Genomic DNA, 14,592 nt, shown 5'->3' on the forward strand with positions numbered 1-14,592 from the left:
GATCTTAATCTTATGCTTTGTTGAGACAGGGTCTAGAGTGTGTACCCCAGGCTGGCCTTGTACTTGCTGTGATCCTCCTGCCTCAGTGCTGGAATTATGAGCATGCACCACCACACCCAGCCTCAATCTTAGTTAAGGAATTATATCTCTCTTTTGGATGGAGACATAAGGCCCTGGAGCCAGCTCGGGCCAGCCTTTTCCAGCCAGATCTGCTGCTGCTTCTGGCTTTACTGGGCAGCAGCATTTGAATTTATCTGCAAGGCTCACAAGGGGAACACAGCAGCTGCCCACTGGCAATAAAGGGTCAGCACCCTCCATCCAGTTCTCAGCAGGCGGCAGAGAAACAAGCCCTTTGAAGGCCCCTTCCTTCCTCCTACCTTCTCTAAAAGACTGATGTGGACCTCTATCCCCTCCTTGTCTGCAGCTCGAGGCCTTCCCAGGATACAACCAGAAACCTCCTCTTAGACCATGCAGGTGCTCCAGAAGGTCACAGTGCTGAACTTTCTTTAGTAACTTTTGCTGCCCCAGATCCTTTCCCTTATCCTATGAAAACCCCAGTTTCAAGGCTGCTCTGTCCACTTGGCAGTCCCGCCTGATTTTGCTACGTTCTTTGTCCATCAGTAAAGCCTTTTCCCAGCCCTACCTCACCAGCCCACTGCCCTCTCAGGACAGGCAATATCTGTAATGAAGTTAAAGCCTGTTTTAGCTGATCCCTGGGAAAAGCCTGATTGAAGTCAAGTGCTTTAAAACAGGTGATGTCAGCCGAGCCTGTAATCCCGGAGGCTAATGCAGGAGGCTCACAGTAAATCTGAGGCCAGCCTGGGCTACATAGTGAGTTCAAGGCCAGCATGAACTACATAGTGAGACCCAGTCTCAAATAAATAAATAAAATTAAAAAAATAAAAAGTGATGTCAGTATCTCTTTGTGTGAAAGGTGTTGCCAACTTAATTTTTAAAGAATATTAACATGCATCATAAGACGGAGTACATTCACACTTTGTGGTGTTTCATGTGGAACACCACATTCCTAATAATAATAATAATAATAATAATAATAATAATAACTTCAAGTGGATCTTTCTTAGTAACATTTTTTTCAGAGCAGAAAAAAAATTACATTAGTAGCATCTGCCACTGAGTAGTGATGGTTCAGCTGAATTTGAAAAAGAGGAAGTCTTCGGGGTAAGATACCAAAAAAAAGAACAATAGATGTCACATTTCCTAAACCTAAAAAGAGGAATTAGTCAAGTGACTTCAAGGCCAGCTTGGATTGCAGAGCAAGACTCTGTCTAACTGCCCACCAGACTTTAAAAAATAAACAGAGGAACAATTTTTAAAAGCGTTTTTATTTGTCTAGACTTGGTTTCAAGGACAAAAGAAGTAGACAGAAGACAAGGTAGTGCTGCTCTGCACCTCCAGGGGCCTCTCCAGGGAAAGCTCGGCACAGGGAAGAGCAGCAGCATTCTTCCCAGTGTTTCCTGGGCTAAAATCACTGACCACTTTCTTCCAAGGACGGGATCTTCTAGAAATCCCTGCCAGTGATGTGTGACAGCTCTGGGGAAGCAGCTCCTGTGGTCTGAACGTTTCTGTTCCCCGAAATCCTCTGTTCAGGTTCTCATCCCTGGGGGCTCTGGGAAGTGGAATCTGCAGAACATCTTGCCAGTTGGGTGGGGTTCAGATTGCCCCTTGCCACATGTGGCTCAGTGAACCAAAGCCTTCAACAGACACCCGCCCATCAGCGCCCTGCCTCAGGCTTTCAGGCAGAGGAAGATGTTTCTGTTGCTGCCAAGCTGCTCAGGTTGTGGTGCTGCATCACTCAGCTAGCAGGGAGCAGGACTGTGGGTTCTGGGCGACCACAGTGGGAAAGGCTGAGCCTTGGTGCCCCGCTTACCTTCAGCAGCGCCTGCAGCCACGGCGAGTGCAGCAGGTCGTACAGCAGACATAGGCCGCTCAGGTCGCGGCTGTAGAACAGACTCAGCTCTTGCAGCAGGAGCCTCAGGATTCTAGAGAGGCCTAGGAGGGGAGACAGGTGGCGAGAATGGCAGCGGTGACAGTGCAAGGCCACGTGGACAGTGGGTGAGTCCTGGAGGACAGGGATGGCGCAGGCCTGGAGGGCATATCTGGCTGCGGGCCTGGTTCACCACTCACTGCCTGAAAACCAGCTCCTTACGCAAAACAAGAAGATGCTTGCTTCCTGGGGGCTGGATCCGATCCCCACACAGAAACCAAGATACCACCACCGAGGCCTGGCGATCGCCCTCCCTGCCTTGCTCTCATCAGTCTGTCTTTGGTCCCAGATTTTCCAGTTGTCTTCTTGGTCTGCTTTCTCTAACTCACTGAGTCACTGGTTTTCACCTACTGTAAGACTCTTATCGAAAGCTGTAAACATTGCTGTACACACTAACTCCCAACAGGTTTTTAATAGAAATTTCAAAGTCCTACTGAGTAAAGGGATGAAGGAGATTTTAGTGAATGCTTGATTTTTTTCATAAAAAATTCTACACTGTTGTAGTGATATTTTGAATGTGAACAAGTTATGCAGTTGCAAGTTTTATGTAAGACATTAGGGGATAGGAAAAATGTTCGGAAAATACCATGTCAATTTCTTTCTTGCCAGCCTTGGAAATTACTGTCTTATCACTATTTGTTACAGCAGGGCAATCAGTGGTGTCTGCCTTCCTGGTAGGCTCAAAGTACATTGACTTGATTTCTTTCCATGCATTTGATCACATATTTGGAGTGATGTAAGGTCTTTGTGGCCTAGAAAAGGCCCGCTGGTGATACATACCATTCTCCGGGTTGTCTACTGTAGAAAACTTCTTATCCTCCTTGTCTGGTGGATCTGCCCCTGTGTCTGACTGTATCATCCTTACTTCCCCAGGCTTCCAAAGGGAATTCAGAACTAGGAAGCAGATCAATAAACAGCACAGATGGGGCTGGGGATTTAGCTCAGTGGCATAAGCACCTGCCTTGCAAGCAGGCGGTTCTGAGTTTGATCCCCGGTACCGATAAAAAAAGGAAAAAAATTGAAAAAAAAATGAATAGCACAGATTTCACTCCATCAGGCTGGCCATGTGCTGTCAGCACTGTGAACACATTTTCCACGAGATTCACTGGGCAGTTGAGCATTGCACCACACCTGGAGGGTGCACTAAGTGGGTTACAGTCTTGCCCTAGGTATTCAGTCTCCAAACTAACAATCACCCACTGCGTGAAAGAAAAACTATTCTGTAACATCCCCCCACCCCTCCCGCAAATGCGAGGGTTAGGGTTAGGGTTAGGGTTAGGGTTAGGGTTAGGCAAGCGCAAGGCTGTGAGTTTGATCCCCAGTACCACAAAACAAAAACAAAATAACCCCCCCCCACACACAGCAAATAATATTATACTTACTTGTCCTTTACCTGTTGGCTTGCTCATCATTCAGAGCTCAGAGGGCCTTTCCTGTCCTGACTGCACACAAGTGCCCATTACCTATTCTGTGCCTCACAGTTCCCACACAGCTGCAGTGTAGAACCCCTACCTGAGCCTGTGTTATGGCTTGCTGCAAGACCTGCTCTCAGAATTCAGCAACAGCACAGTAATGGCCCGTTTCTATAGATACCTTTCTGGCCCAGCCCCACAGCCTTCCTAAATCCTAGACCATGGTTCTTATCCCTAACAACTAATTAACAATTAACAACTAATTTGAAATGCTTATTTTGATATTTATTTAATATATCACTTTAGGTGAGTTTAGTTCAAGAGACAGGAATCCAGGATACTAATGGCTTAACACAGTAGAAGTTTAAATCTTGCTCATGTAAGAGTTGGAGGCAGGGGATGCAGAGCTGATGGGGCAGCCAGCTCCAGCAAACCCTCAGGGAACAGGCTTTTTGCAGCTTTCTGCTCTACCTCCCTGGGTAGGGTATGTCACCAGCCACCTGCTCCCAAGTGGTAGTTTGAGCTCCAGAAAGTGAAAAATACAAATTTAGCTGTATTACAAAATATCTCAAATGTTAAAACACCCATGGTTAACAAAAAATAACGGTACCATTTAATGTTCTAATATGCTTTATATTGGATATATTAAGCTTACTATCTTTACTACATAGTACTGTTAATATTTTCTTCTGGATGTTCAACAACCAAAATTTTAAAAACCAAAAATTATAAAAATAAATAGGCTAAAAAAGATAGCCAGTATTTTAGCATCCACCCTCCAAGATCAACAAAGACCTAGCACATAAAAAACCCTGCTGTGTTCCTAACACATTTTAGGGACACCCTAATTAAATTTACTAATGTAAACCTAGGCTCTCATAAAGGGACAATTGTAATTAACTTATTTTTTCAGTCTGCCCCTGACACTCATGCGAAACTACAAAATGCTAAACTTGGCCCTCAGGGAGGGCCGTCTTGATGTGGCTTTTCATGTCTTTAGCAAAAGAGATAAAACTCAAAAAGATGAAAAAGAGGCCAAAAGAAAAAGAAAAAAAGGAAACTTGTTAAATACCAGTCTGGTCTTTTAGAGTTGGGTTCCCAAGACAGGAAAACCAAAACAAGGCAGAGCTGCCTGAGCCCCTCTTGGACATGCTTTATGTGTGACAAAAAAAAGTCACTGGGCAAGAGAATGCCCCAAACCCTGAGTTCCTTCGGGGCTCTGCCCGCTTTGCAGTCTCAAGGGCCATTGAAAGAGCCACTGTCCTAGCCACCAGAGAGCAGGTAAGCCAGCTAACTCTGCCCTAACAGGAGATCACGTCACCACCAGATTCATTGCTGGCTGATCTACTTGGACTTGCTACTGAAAATGAACAGGGCGTTGGAGCTTAGGTCTCTGGGAAGCCAAGCCAGCATCTCCCCTCCCTGTGAGTGGAGGCAGGGTGGCAGCCTGCAGCCCTTCCAGGGGGAGATCTAGCAGTGTCTCCTGAGATCCACGCCATGTTGGAGCTTATCTCAATCTCTCCCTTATTCTTTAAAAAAATTATTTAGTTATTTCTTATGTTTTTTAATTAAGGGGAAAAATTTTTTTAATTAGCATATATTATAGTAACTCTTTTTGATTTACTGTTAACTTGTTTTGAAGTCCTGTAATACTCCCACGATCTTGTTTTGACTGATTAGACTCTGTTCCATTCTATATGATAGTATCAAGTTTGAGGGTATAAGCACCTACTTTGAAGGCAATAAGATTCACTAAGATGCCCATTCTGGTTTGACTGTTGTCTCCTTTGGAAGTCCTGTAATGTTTACAATGCCTAAGTTTTATTGGTCTTGTTCTCTACTGTTTTGTCCAACTTTATAATATCTAATGAGATAGACTATTCTTTTTAAGGAAACAAGAGACAATTTTGATAACCATTGTTGATAACCTTGTACTCTGTTCTACATCATGTGCTATGTCTATCCTTGGTTTTGAGTGGCAGCTTTGTTTTCCATATTTGACTATATTCTCTTCCCCCCAAAAAAGTAATAAGGACTAGGAGTAATAAAATCCAAAATGTGTAAATTTTGTTGTAAAAAAGAGAAGAAAAAAAAAAAGCTCTATGGATATAACAGCAATTGTGTTTAGGGGTGTTAAATAGCTGACTATATTAATGTTTTTGGATCATTGAACACAGCTGTTTGCAGTCTCTCTGTTTGAATGTTCACTTTGTATTCTTTGATACTGTGATTTGAGCAACTATTTCCAAGATGATAATATGTAATCTATTAGCAGGTGATTTCTTACTATTATGTTTTTTTTTGTAGTTCTGTATTACGTGTACCCTTACACCACTTTGTTTTGTTTTGTGTTTTTCTCTTTTTCCTCTTAAATAAAATTAAAAAAAAAAAAAAGAAAGAAAATGAACAGGGCTCGGAACCCACAGCCCCCATTAAAGTATCCTCGGAGCCCTGAGTCTCACTGGAGGTCTCAGGTAAGACACTCTCTACACTTGTAGACATGGAGGCCACCTATAGTGTTCTTCCTGAGTTTTCAGGTCATTATATTAAATCCTCAGTCTCTGTAGTGGATGTTGACATTCCAGCTACACAGCCTCTTCAAGCAGGACCCATTCCATGCAGGTTCCAAACTCTCTTCTTCACCCATAGCTTTCTGGTCATCCCAACATGTCCTACCAGTGGTTCCATCACTAAGATCACAAGGCAATTCTTCAGGATCACCAGGTGCTCACAACCAAACAACAGGTTCTGTCTTTTCTGGCTTTAGCTAACTTCTTTTGCCTCTGGATTCCTAACTTTGCAACTCTAGTCTGACCCCTCTACAAAGCTTTCAGGGACTCCTTATCAAAACCCCTATATGCCACTGTACCCATACACACCTGTATTTTGTACTACAGCTAAAAGAACCTATCCCTAAGGGCCCCAGAACTTACCCTTCCTGATCCCACGCAACTCTTGACTCTGTACACTACCTCTTGGGGGCCACAATGCTGTATGTACTGGGACACAAAAAGACCCTCTTTTCAAGTGACAGCCTACTTGTCAAAACAATTAGACAACACACTGCAAGGATGGGCACCTTGCTTCTGAGCCCATGCAGCCGTATCCTTATTGACACAGGAAACTAAAAAGTTCATATTAGGATAATCTATTACAGTACAATAACCTCATCATCTAAGTGAGCTTATCTCACATGAGCCAGTCCCTGCTCTGCTGGCCCTTCTCGCCTTCAATAGGTACACCTAGTCCTCTCTTTTTATTTCAGCTAGTTGTCCTCTCAACCTAGTGACTGCTTCTCACCTCAGAAGACCACCCTCACCATGACTGCACTGAGGCCTTACAGATGACTCCCACCCTTCCCTCGTATTAGTAACATACCTCACAAATTCATTCTGAAGCTACACTAACTTTGACCTCAACTTCTTCCCTTAACCTTGGCCAAGCTCAAAACACTTCCCTGAGCTCCACTTTTTTAAGCCCTTTTAAACTCATGCTTAGCTGACTGTTTCTACCCACAACTTCCTATCTCCCAAAGTCTTCTTCCTTTTGCTGACTACATTCCAATCCTCTCCTTCCTCCCACACTTGTTACACAACATGCCGATCTCTGTCTTCCCCCACCCTCTGATGGGACCAAACCAGATCCTCCCATATCCCTAGGAGACCTAATTTATCTTAAACCTTCTAACCACAGGACCACAAACAAATGGGAGCCATTTGGTTTTCCTTGCAGCTCCCAACAGTGGTCAAGGTCACTGGACTGCCATCCTTGTCCCTTGTCATTAAGCTAAACTGTGCCCTCCTAACCCTGACACTAAACGTCCTGAGTGATCATCTAATCTCCTATCTCCCACCCATCTCTGTCTCACCAAGGCCCCACAGCCACAACTGTCAGACTAAGTCATGTCTTATTATCTTATTTGGTTCCTGATCCCTTACATTCTATTAGTTATTCTTTTTGCTGTAAGACTCTGGGTAATATTTCCTAAAGACTGCTAAATTATAGGTAAGATTGCTCTCATACTGTTCTACCTAACAACTATTTTAGTTCTCCCCACCCTCAGCTGTTCGTAGTGAAAACATGAGACCCCTCTGAGTCTAGGCTCTTGTCTCACTTAAGTGACACAACCACAGCCCTCCCTATTCTCATCTATAATTGCCAAACATGATTCAACTGTCCGGCCTTACATTTCTCATGCTTCCCATTCTCCCCAGCTACACCCCTAGACCAAGGACAAGTCCTACCTACACTTTTTACTTTTACCCTTTTAGATGGGGAAATAATGGCCTCCCATAACTTCACCTCTCCCAACTCCATGCTTATTTGACTTTTAACAGTAGTAGTCCTGTGGCTTTAGAAGAATTACGCAGACTGGATGAACAGAGAACAGATACAGAGACAGACTGACAAATGTCTTATAAAATTAGAGTGCACTTAAATATATTTGGCCAATTTGAATTATAATATAATAAATAGACTAGTGTGAACCTTTCTGTAGGTCAATTAACATAGATCTCTTGAAATAAGAATAGTAGACTTAGGGTCATTTTTAGTAATATTTGTTATATGTCTTGAAAGGTTTTGGCCCAGACAGGACACTGTAGCCAGGAAAGCCACAACCGGAAGCAGGAAGCCCCATCTTGCCCTGCCCCTAGGAAGTTACCTGTGATGCCATCTTCCCGCCCCTGGGAATTTACATATGGCGCCAAACCTAGGACCAATGGGCTACCTGTGTATCCCTAATGCCCGCCTTAGGTTCTACCCCAAACCGAGGCTATTTTACAGGCCCCCACGCCACGTGTCCACCGGAGAGATTGCCAGACGCCAGCGGTGGGGGTGCCGGTCATCTCTCTCCGTGTTCTCAGAATAAAGGCTGCTTTTTATTTTATATTTCTCATCTTTTGTTAATATTTTTCATCTTTTGGAAAAACTCTATCATGTCCATGATTGCCTTTTTTTTTTTTTGAGCTACTTGCCATAGCTGAGCCCACTCTTGTGAGCTGAGATTGGTGTTTAGAACCACAGAAACATTCTTGAAATGTAAAACAATTAGTTGTAAATTTAAATTCTCTAATATAATTTTGTGGGTCAACAGAAAAGGAAACTAATTTAGGTTTGATCAGAGATAGGTCTGTGAGGGAAAAAGGAGCATGAATATGAACTAGTCCCTCAGGACCAGCCTGTTTCCAAATGAGGAATAGGGATTGAGGCTGAGAAGGATGTGGAGTGGGAGGTGCAGATGGCCTACGAGCAGCCAGCTGTCCAGCAGGTGTCTGTGGGCAGTTACGGGGTAATGAATCATAAAATGATTGCTAGTCACCATGCAACAGGGAAGCACAAGATTGTGACTTGCTACCATGAGACCCATAACAAGATGACTGCTGCTGGTTACACGGTGAGGAAACATGGGAAGTCGATGGTCATCATGTGATCTGCAACAAGATGGCTGCTGCTGAACACATGATGAGGAACTGCAAGATGGCCCCTGTCCTCCATGCGAGCTGCAGCAAGATGGCTGCTGAGGACGGCATGGCATGGGACCACAAGGTGGTGGTCGAGCATCATGCTGTCTGCCGGGCAGTCGAAACACACGAGACTGAGCACGGTGAGACAGCGGGGAGAATGACAACACAGGAGCAGCGGGGACAGAAGTGGGGCTGTCCAATGGGACAGATGGCTTAAGTTGAGGGAACTGAGTATGAGAGCGGGGTGAGGAAGTAAAGGAAGAGTTAGAGTCTGCTGGGGGGTGAGGAAAGGGAAGGGAATGAAACAGGGATTCAGAGACTTGTTGAAAACACCAAGGGTCTGGACTTGGGGATATTGGCAGGAGCAGTAAGGCAGGAGACGCATCATCTAAGGGGTCTGGTGGGGAGAAAGGGAGAGATCTCAGTGGAGCAGAGCGAGCCAGAAGTACTTGGCCACTGGACAAGACAGAACGAGAGAAGAACATGTCCTCAAAGTGAAAAAGTCCTGCGGAGAAGGAGTTTCTGCCATCTTACCACTGTTGTGACAAAAGTATAAATAAAAGATCAGCTTTTTGGTTTTTATACCCTTTTTTTAAGGCTAAGAACACCAAAGTTATGAAGCATGCACCCCAGGGGCGTGTTTTTCGGGAGATGGGAAATGGTATTCCCCATGACCGAATCAGAGGTGAGCTAAGAGAACAACTTTGCCTCAGGACGATATAGGTTTAGCTCCCCACCTCCCCAGCAACATGAAAGCTGTTCTGGATCACACTTATCAAAAGAAGTTATCACCCATTTTGAAAGTGTGACACAGAAGGTCTCAACAGCCATTCTCATTGGCCATCACTGAGAGTTCAATGTGGGATCCCAGAGAACAAGAGGGTAACAGCCTATCCTGCCCAAGGAACATGAAAGCTGCTATCTTTGTCCAGGGACAGCAATGGATAAGTTCTCTGACACAAGCTTGCAGATTTTTAAGGCTGGAAACAGCTTTGCCTCAGCAATGCAAGGAGTGTGAAAGCTATTATCCAATGTGGAATGGAGACAGAGAACCGTGGATGGCAGCACACCTGTGACGAATGAGGGTTAGTGTTGGATGCAGGGCTAGCCGTGGCAAATAAGAAGTTCTTAGAGGAAGGAAAAAGCAGCTCACAGAAAGGAGTTTCAAACTGGAGGCAAACTCCAGGAGCTGATGCACTCTGCCAAATTCCTGGGATTTGGCACCAAAATGTTGAGTTTTCTGGTGCAATAGAGAAGCAGAAGAGGTGGGAGAGGATGCGGAGAAGAGCTCACAACCCACAGGGGTCTGGCTGTGTCCTTCTGACTGGATACAGAGGGGCGCGAGGGTTAAAATGGAAAGTAACAATTTGGGCTGAAGGGGAAGAAGGAGGGAGTAGCTGTCAGGGCAAGTGTTCCCCCTTGGCCTTCCAGCATGTTAGACCATTGCCACAACTGTACAATAATTCATATTAGGGCAAGAACCTTTCAGACAGCATCTCTACATTTTGGCCAGGAGAATGGGGAAGGGATTAAGAACATAAGGCAAAGGAATACACCTACTATTCTTCAAAGGGTTTTCCTAGAAGCTGCCTATGTAAGGAGGAATCGTCTTTTGATTTGTAGAACTTTCAAATGTCTCATTAGACTTTCATGATGGGGGCAAAATCTGAACCTAGAATCCAGCTTTTCTTTATAAACATAAAATACTTTCGCAGTTATAACACACACTGAATTTGATGGAATGGTACCACAATTGAGAAACGAATTTACTTTACCAATTTGTCCATTAATTCAGAAAACCATGTGATTAATAGTAATGTTTCTTACGGTACTGAGAAAATCACCACGCATCGTACCATGCTGTGTCTGTCCCTTCATTCAAAGCTTCTTTGCACTGCCCTCGGTTTCTGCACAGGTTCAAGTGTGTGCTGGGTTTATTCTACCTTCTGGCATAGTGATATCCCGTATCTACATACTGAAATACACTATCCCTGACAATGGATTGTTTCTTTAACTTGTCCTTTGGGCAGCTGGAGCTCAGTCCCTCTGGGAACAAAGGACGGAGCGCTGCATGAGGCCTACCCACCCAGGAGCAGGGCACGGGAGCTGAGGGAGCTTCACCCTCAGTCTGTGCTTCATAACAGGTGGTGGTTTCTGTGGTGAAATTTAGTTATTATAGTAACTTCTAATAAATTACAGCCAATGCAAGGTTACCTGGATAAGTAATTCACATATTCTAAAGGGCCCACACTGACCAAAATTCCCTCAGCCATAGAAGCCTAAGGCAGTAATTTTCATCTTTGCAACCTCAGGGAATCCTGTTGGCCTTTGCCAGGGCCTGGAGGCACACACCTAAACTACACAGAGTGGATGGGCTCAAGCCAGCCTAGTTACAGAGTGAGACCTAGTCTCAAACCCACAACAAAAAGCCCTACAATTGTTGATAGTTTACACTCAGATTTCAGGGACAGCGGCTAAGGGAATTTCACCCATTCTCCCCCTTCCAAATTCCTACTGAAGCCCTGACTCCCACTGTGATGGGACTGGGCCATCCCTGAGAGACAGGTGGTCCCCGTGCCACCTAACTCAGTGCCTTCCTGAGACAGCTCACGTGAGCTCACAGTGACAAGGCAGACAGCTGGGGCCGGGCCGGGACCCTCACTGCAGACTCCAGTCTCCAGAATCATGCAAAGTTCCTGCTGTTTAAGCATTACTTTAAAGCAGTTCCATGAACTCTAAGAAACGTACTGATTATAATTCAAAACCTCCACTTCTTTTCCCATTGTGCTTGCTTTTCAAAGCAATGCTTCCAATAGACAAAGCTGGAAAAAGCAACTGAACAGTCAAAATTGGTCCACACGAAATAGCCGCTTCCTTTTCACTAAATGCTGTGGATGTGTGCTGCTTCACCCAAGTGCCGTAATACTCAAAATTTCTTACTCAAGAAACAGCTTCTCAGAGCAGAACCTGTTCACTCAGTCATAAAATTCTTCATGGAATTTGAGTAACTAGGCAACCCAACCTTTTGAGTTCCCAGGATTCCATTGTTCACAATTAACAATGTATAGAAAGGCTAGACAACAATACACGTCTTCGAATAACTGAGATGTATCAGTCTCTTACCTGTGAGACTATAAACATGGAAGGTTGCTCCTGTCCAGACAAAGGTCCGAGCAGAAAATCCTTGTGGGCTATTAGCTGCCAAAGTCACCTCGCTGCTCTGGATAAAAACCCTGCACATCCTCTTTGATTTAATCCACAGATCTAACCCAGCCTAACACTGAATGACCAGAAGTCTCTCCGTCACGAGTCCCCTGTATTCTTTGCATCGACTCATCCAAAGTACATCATTCCCAACCTTCATCTAGTATTTTCTCACACTTCCCACACATGGAATTATTACAGTACATTCATGTTTTTGTTGACTGTTTCAGAGTAAGAATGTCCCATAATGGAAGATGGCATTTTTAATGAAAGGAAAAAAATGGAGAAACCTGGAGTAATCTGATCCAGTGACCTTAATCTCACGTTCTGGTGAGAAAACAGCGAGACTCTTCTGCCGTCATTACAGGGCTCAGCAGCAGCAGCTGTTTCTGGTCCATCCCACGACGCCTGTTTGACCTTTTTGAAACAGGGTCTTGCTATGCAGTTGAGGCTGGCCTTGAACTCACTATGGAGCTTAGGCTGGCCTCAAACTCATGGGGAACCCTCTTGCATCTGCTCCTGATTGCTGATGTTACAGGCGTGTGCCACCTGGTGAAGCCTCCAGTCTGAATGTAGTCTGTCTTCGGTGCTCTGGCTCTAGGACTGTCTGCTAGTCCTTGTCTGCGGAGGCTTCGTCCCTTAACTGAAGTGGCACAGGAGTCACATATGACTTACGAGTGTCCTCCTGTAACTACTTGAAATCATCTCCAAGTGATTTGTAAAACACAATGCACACACTATGTGGTGTCTTCCCTAAGCTGTCTTGCTTAGGGAATGACAAGGGAAAAAACTATGTATTTCCATACAGGCAGCTGGGGTCAGAGAATCCACCCCATTTCTATTCAGTTGACTCCACAATGTGGAATCTGCAGATATGTTACTGTAAAAGTCAGTCAGTGGGAAAGCATTTGGAAGCAGATATACAAAGAATGAGAAATGGCACTGCTACAAAAGGCAAAGATCAAATGTCAGCTGCTCAAGGTTTTCCAGCCTCAAACTAAACACATGGCTTTCTTCATTTACCCACTGTACAGACCAACACAAGCTGGAAAGTACACTTATTTAAGTTTTAACTTTGAAAACTTCTAAACCCAGCTATAAAGCAATGTCTGTGGCAGTGGGCATATCTCAGCTCCTCCTCACTGCAGATGGGGAGAATTGGGGTGGATTCTCTGACCCCAGCTGCTAGGAGCATTCATCACACTTGTGAAAGATCTTCTTGAGTTGGCAAGTGCTGTATGTCTTCTACAATGAAGATACTGGCCCAGAGATTTAGGGCTTTTTTCTGAGATGAAAATTGACAATTTTAGTATGCTATCTGAAAAGTACAAATATAGCAAAATCCAAAGTAAATGGACAGTTTTAAGACTCCAGTGCAAGGGTGAATTGGACCATGCCCTTAGATGAGATGGCTGTCCACCAATTTGGGAATTCATCTTGCTCTTAAGGAACTAGATGTTCAATAAATCTGTCTTCATCAGTCAAATCTGCTGTGTGTGTGTGTATGTATGTGTGTGTTGTGTGTGTTTCCCTAGAAAGTTAAAACAATCCCTGATGGAAATGCAAAGCATTTAAGACAGACCTTTCTTTAAAAGTTGGTACTTTGGGGCCAGGAATATAGCTCAGTGGTGCAGCACCTGCCTGGCAAGTGTGAGGCCCTGAATTTGATTCCTAGTACGAAAGGAGGGAAAAAAGACTAAGTCCTTTCAAGCAAAGCAGGCATGTTACAGAAGGCAGCAAGATGGAGAAAACATTAAAATTTGAAGATGAGTCACACATAGTGATACATAACTGTAATTCCAGGACTTGGGAGGCTGAGGCAGGAAGATCACCATGAGTTCAAGGTCAACCTGGACTACAAAAGTAGTTCAAGTGAGTTCAAGGCCAGCCTGAACTGCAAAGCAAGACCATTTCACAAACAAACAAAGAAACAAACAAGCAACCTGGGAGATGGTTAGTGCGTAATGTTCCTAACTAGAATCTTAAATCCTTAGTCTTCCCTTCTGAAAAATCTGCTTAGGAAAGAAAAAGTGAACAAACAAAAATCTAGTAACTCAAAATATGCTCTCTATTCAAAGAAATAATAGATTTCTTTTAGGGACTCTTGTCTCTTGGGTTATTAGGAACAGAAAAATTAACTTGTTCTTTGTCAGCAAAGGTATTGTAATTACTGGTTTAGGTTACCAAAGATGCAGGGCTCACTGAGACCCTGGGAGGAGGGGGTTCCTTTGAAGCCAAGGTTTCCTTTAATATTTTGGTTTTTGAGACATGGTCTTGCTGTGTAGTTCAGACTGGCCTTGAACTCATGGCAGTCCTCTTGCATCAGACTCCTGAGTGCTAGGATTACAGGCATGCATCATCACTCCTGGCCTTCTTTAAATTTTTTTTTTTTTTGTACCAGGGATCGAACTCAGGACCTCATGCTTGCTAGGCAGGCACTTACACCACTGAGCTCAATCCCCGGCCCCTTCTTTAACTTTTAACGCTGCAATGTCATTTGTTT

The 14,592-nt window shown here is 44.2% G+C and overlaps 1 protein-coding gene across 5 annotated transcripts in view; it reads right to left on the reverse strand.

Annotated features, from left to right (window-relative positions):
* Positions 1 to 13,594, reverse strand: part of Mpp4 (MAGUK p55 scaffold protein 4) — a 47,099-nt gene extending 33,505 nt beyond the window's left edge. For 2 of the 5 annotated variants that reach the window (XM_063259573.1, XM_063259574.1), the window contains exons 1-3: positions 12,009 to 13,576; positions 2,789 to 2,902; positions 1,892 to 2,013 (exon numbers count right to left, since the gene is read on the reverse strand). In XM_063259573.1, coding sequence (XP_063115643.1) covers positions 1,892 to 2,013; positions 2,789 to 2,902; positions 12,009 to 12,126 — 354 coding nt within the window. In that variant the 5' untranslated portion in view covers positions 12,127 to 13,576. Of the gene's footprint in view, positions 1 to 1,891; positions 2,014 to 2,788; positions 2,903 to 12,008 lie in introns of all 5 variants that reach the window. The other 3 variants (XR_010050990.1, XM_063259572.1, XM_063259575.1) reach the window with 3 other exon arrangements.
* Between the last annotated feature and the right edge of the window lie 998 nt (positions 13,595 to 14,592).

This window comes from Cavia porcellus, unplaced genomic scaffold (assembly GCF_034190915.1).
Source record: "Cavia porcellus strain 051 isolate PalLab524CR breed Dunkin Hartley unplaced genomic scaffold, mCavPor4.1 scaffold_12, whole genome shotgun sequence".
Taxonomy (NCBI): Eukaryota; Metazoa; Chordata; class Mammalia; order Rodentia; family Caviidae; genus Cavia; species Cavia porcellus.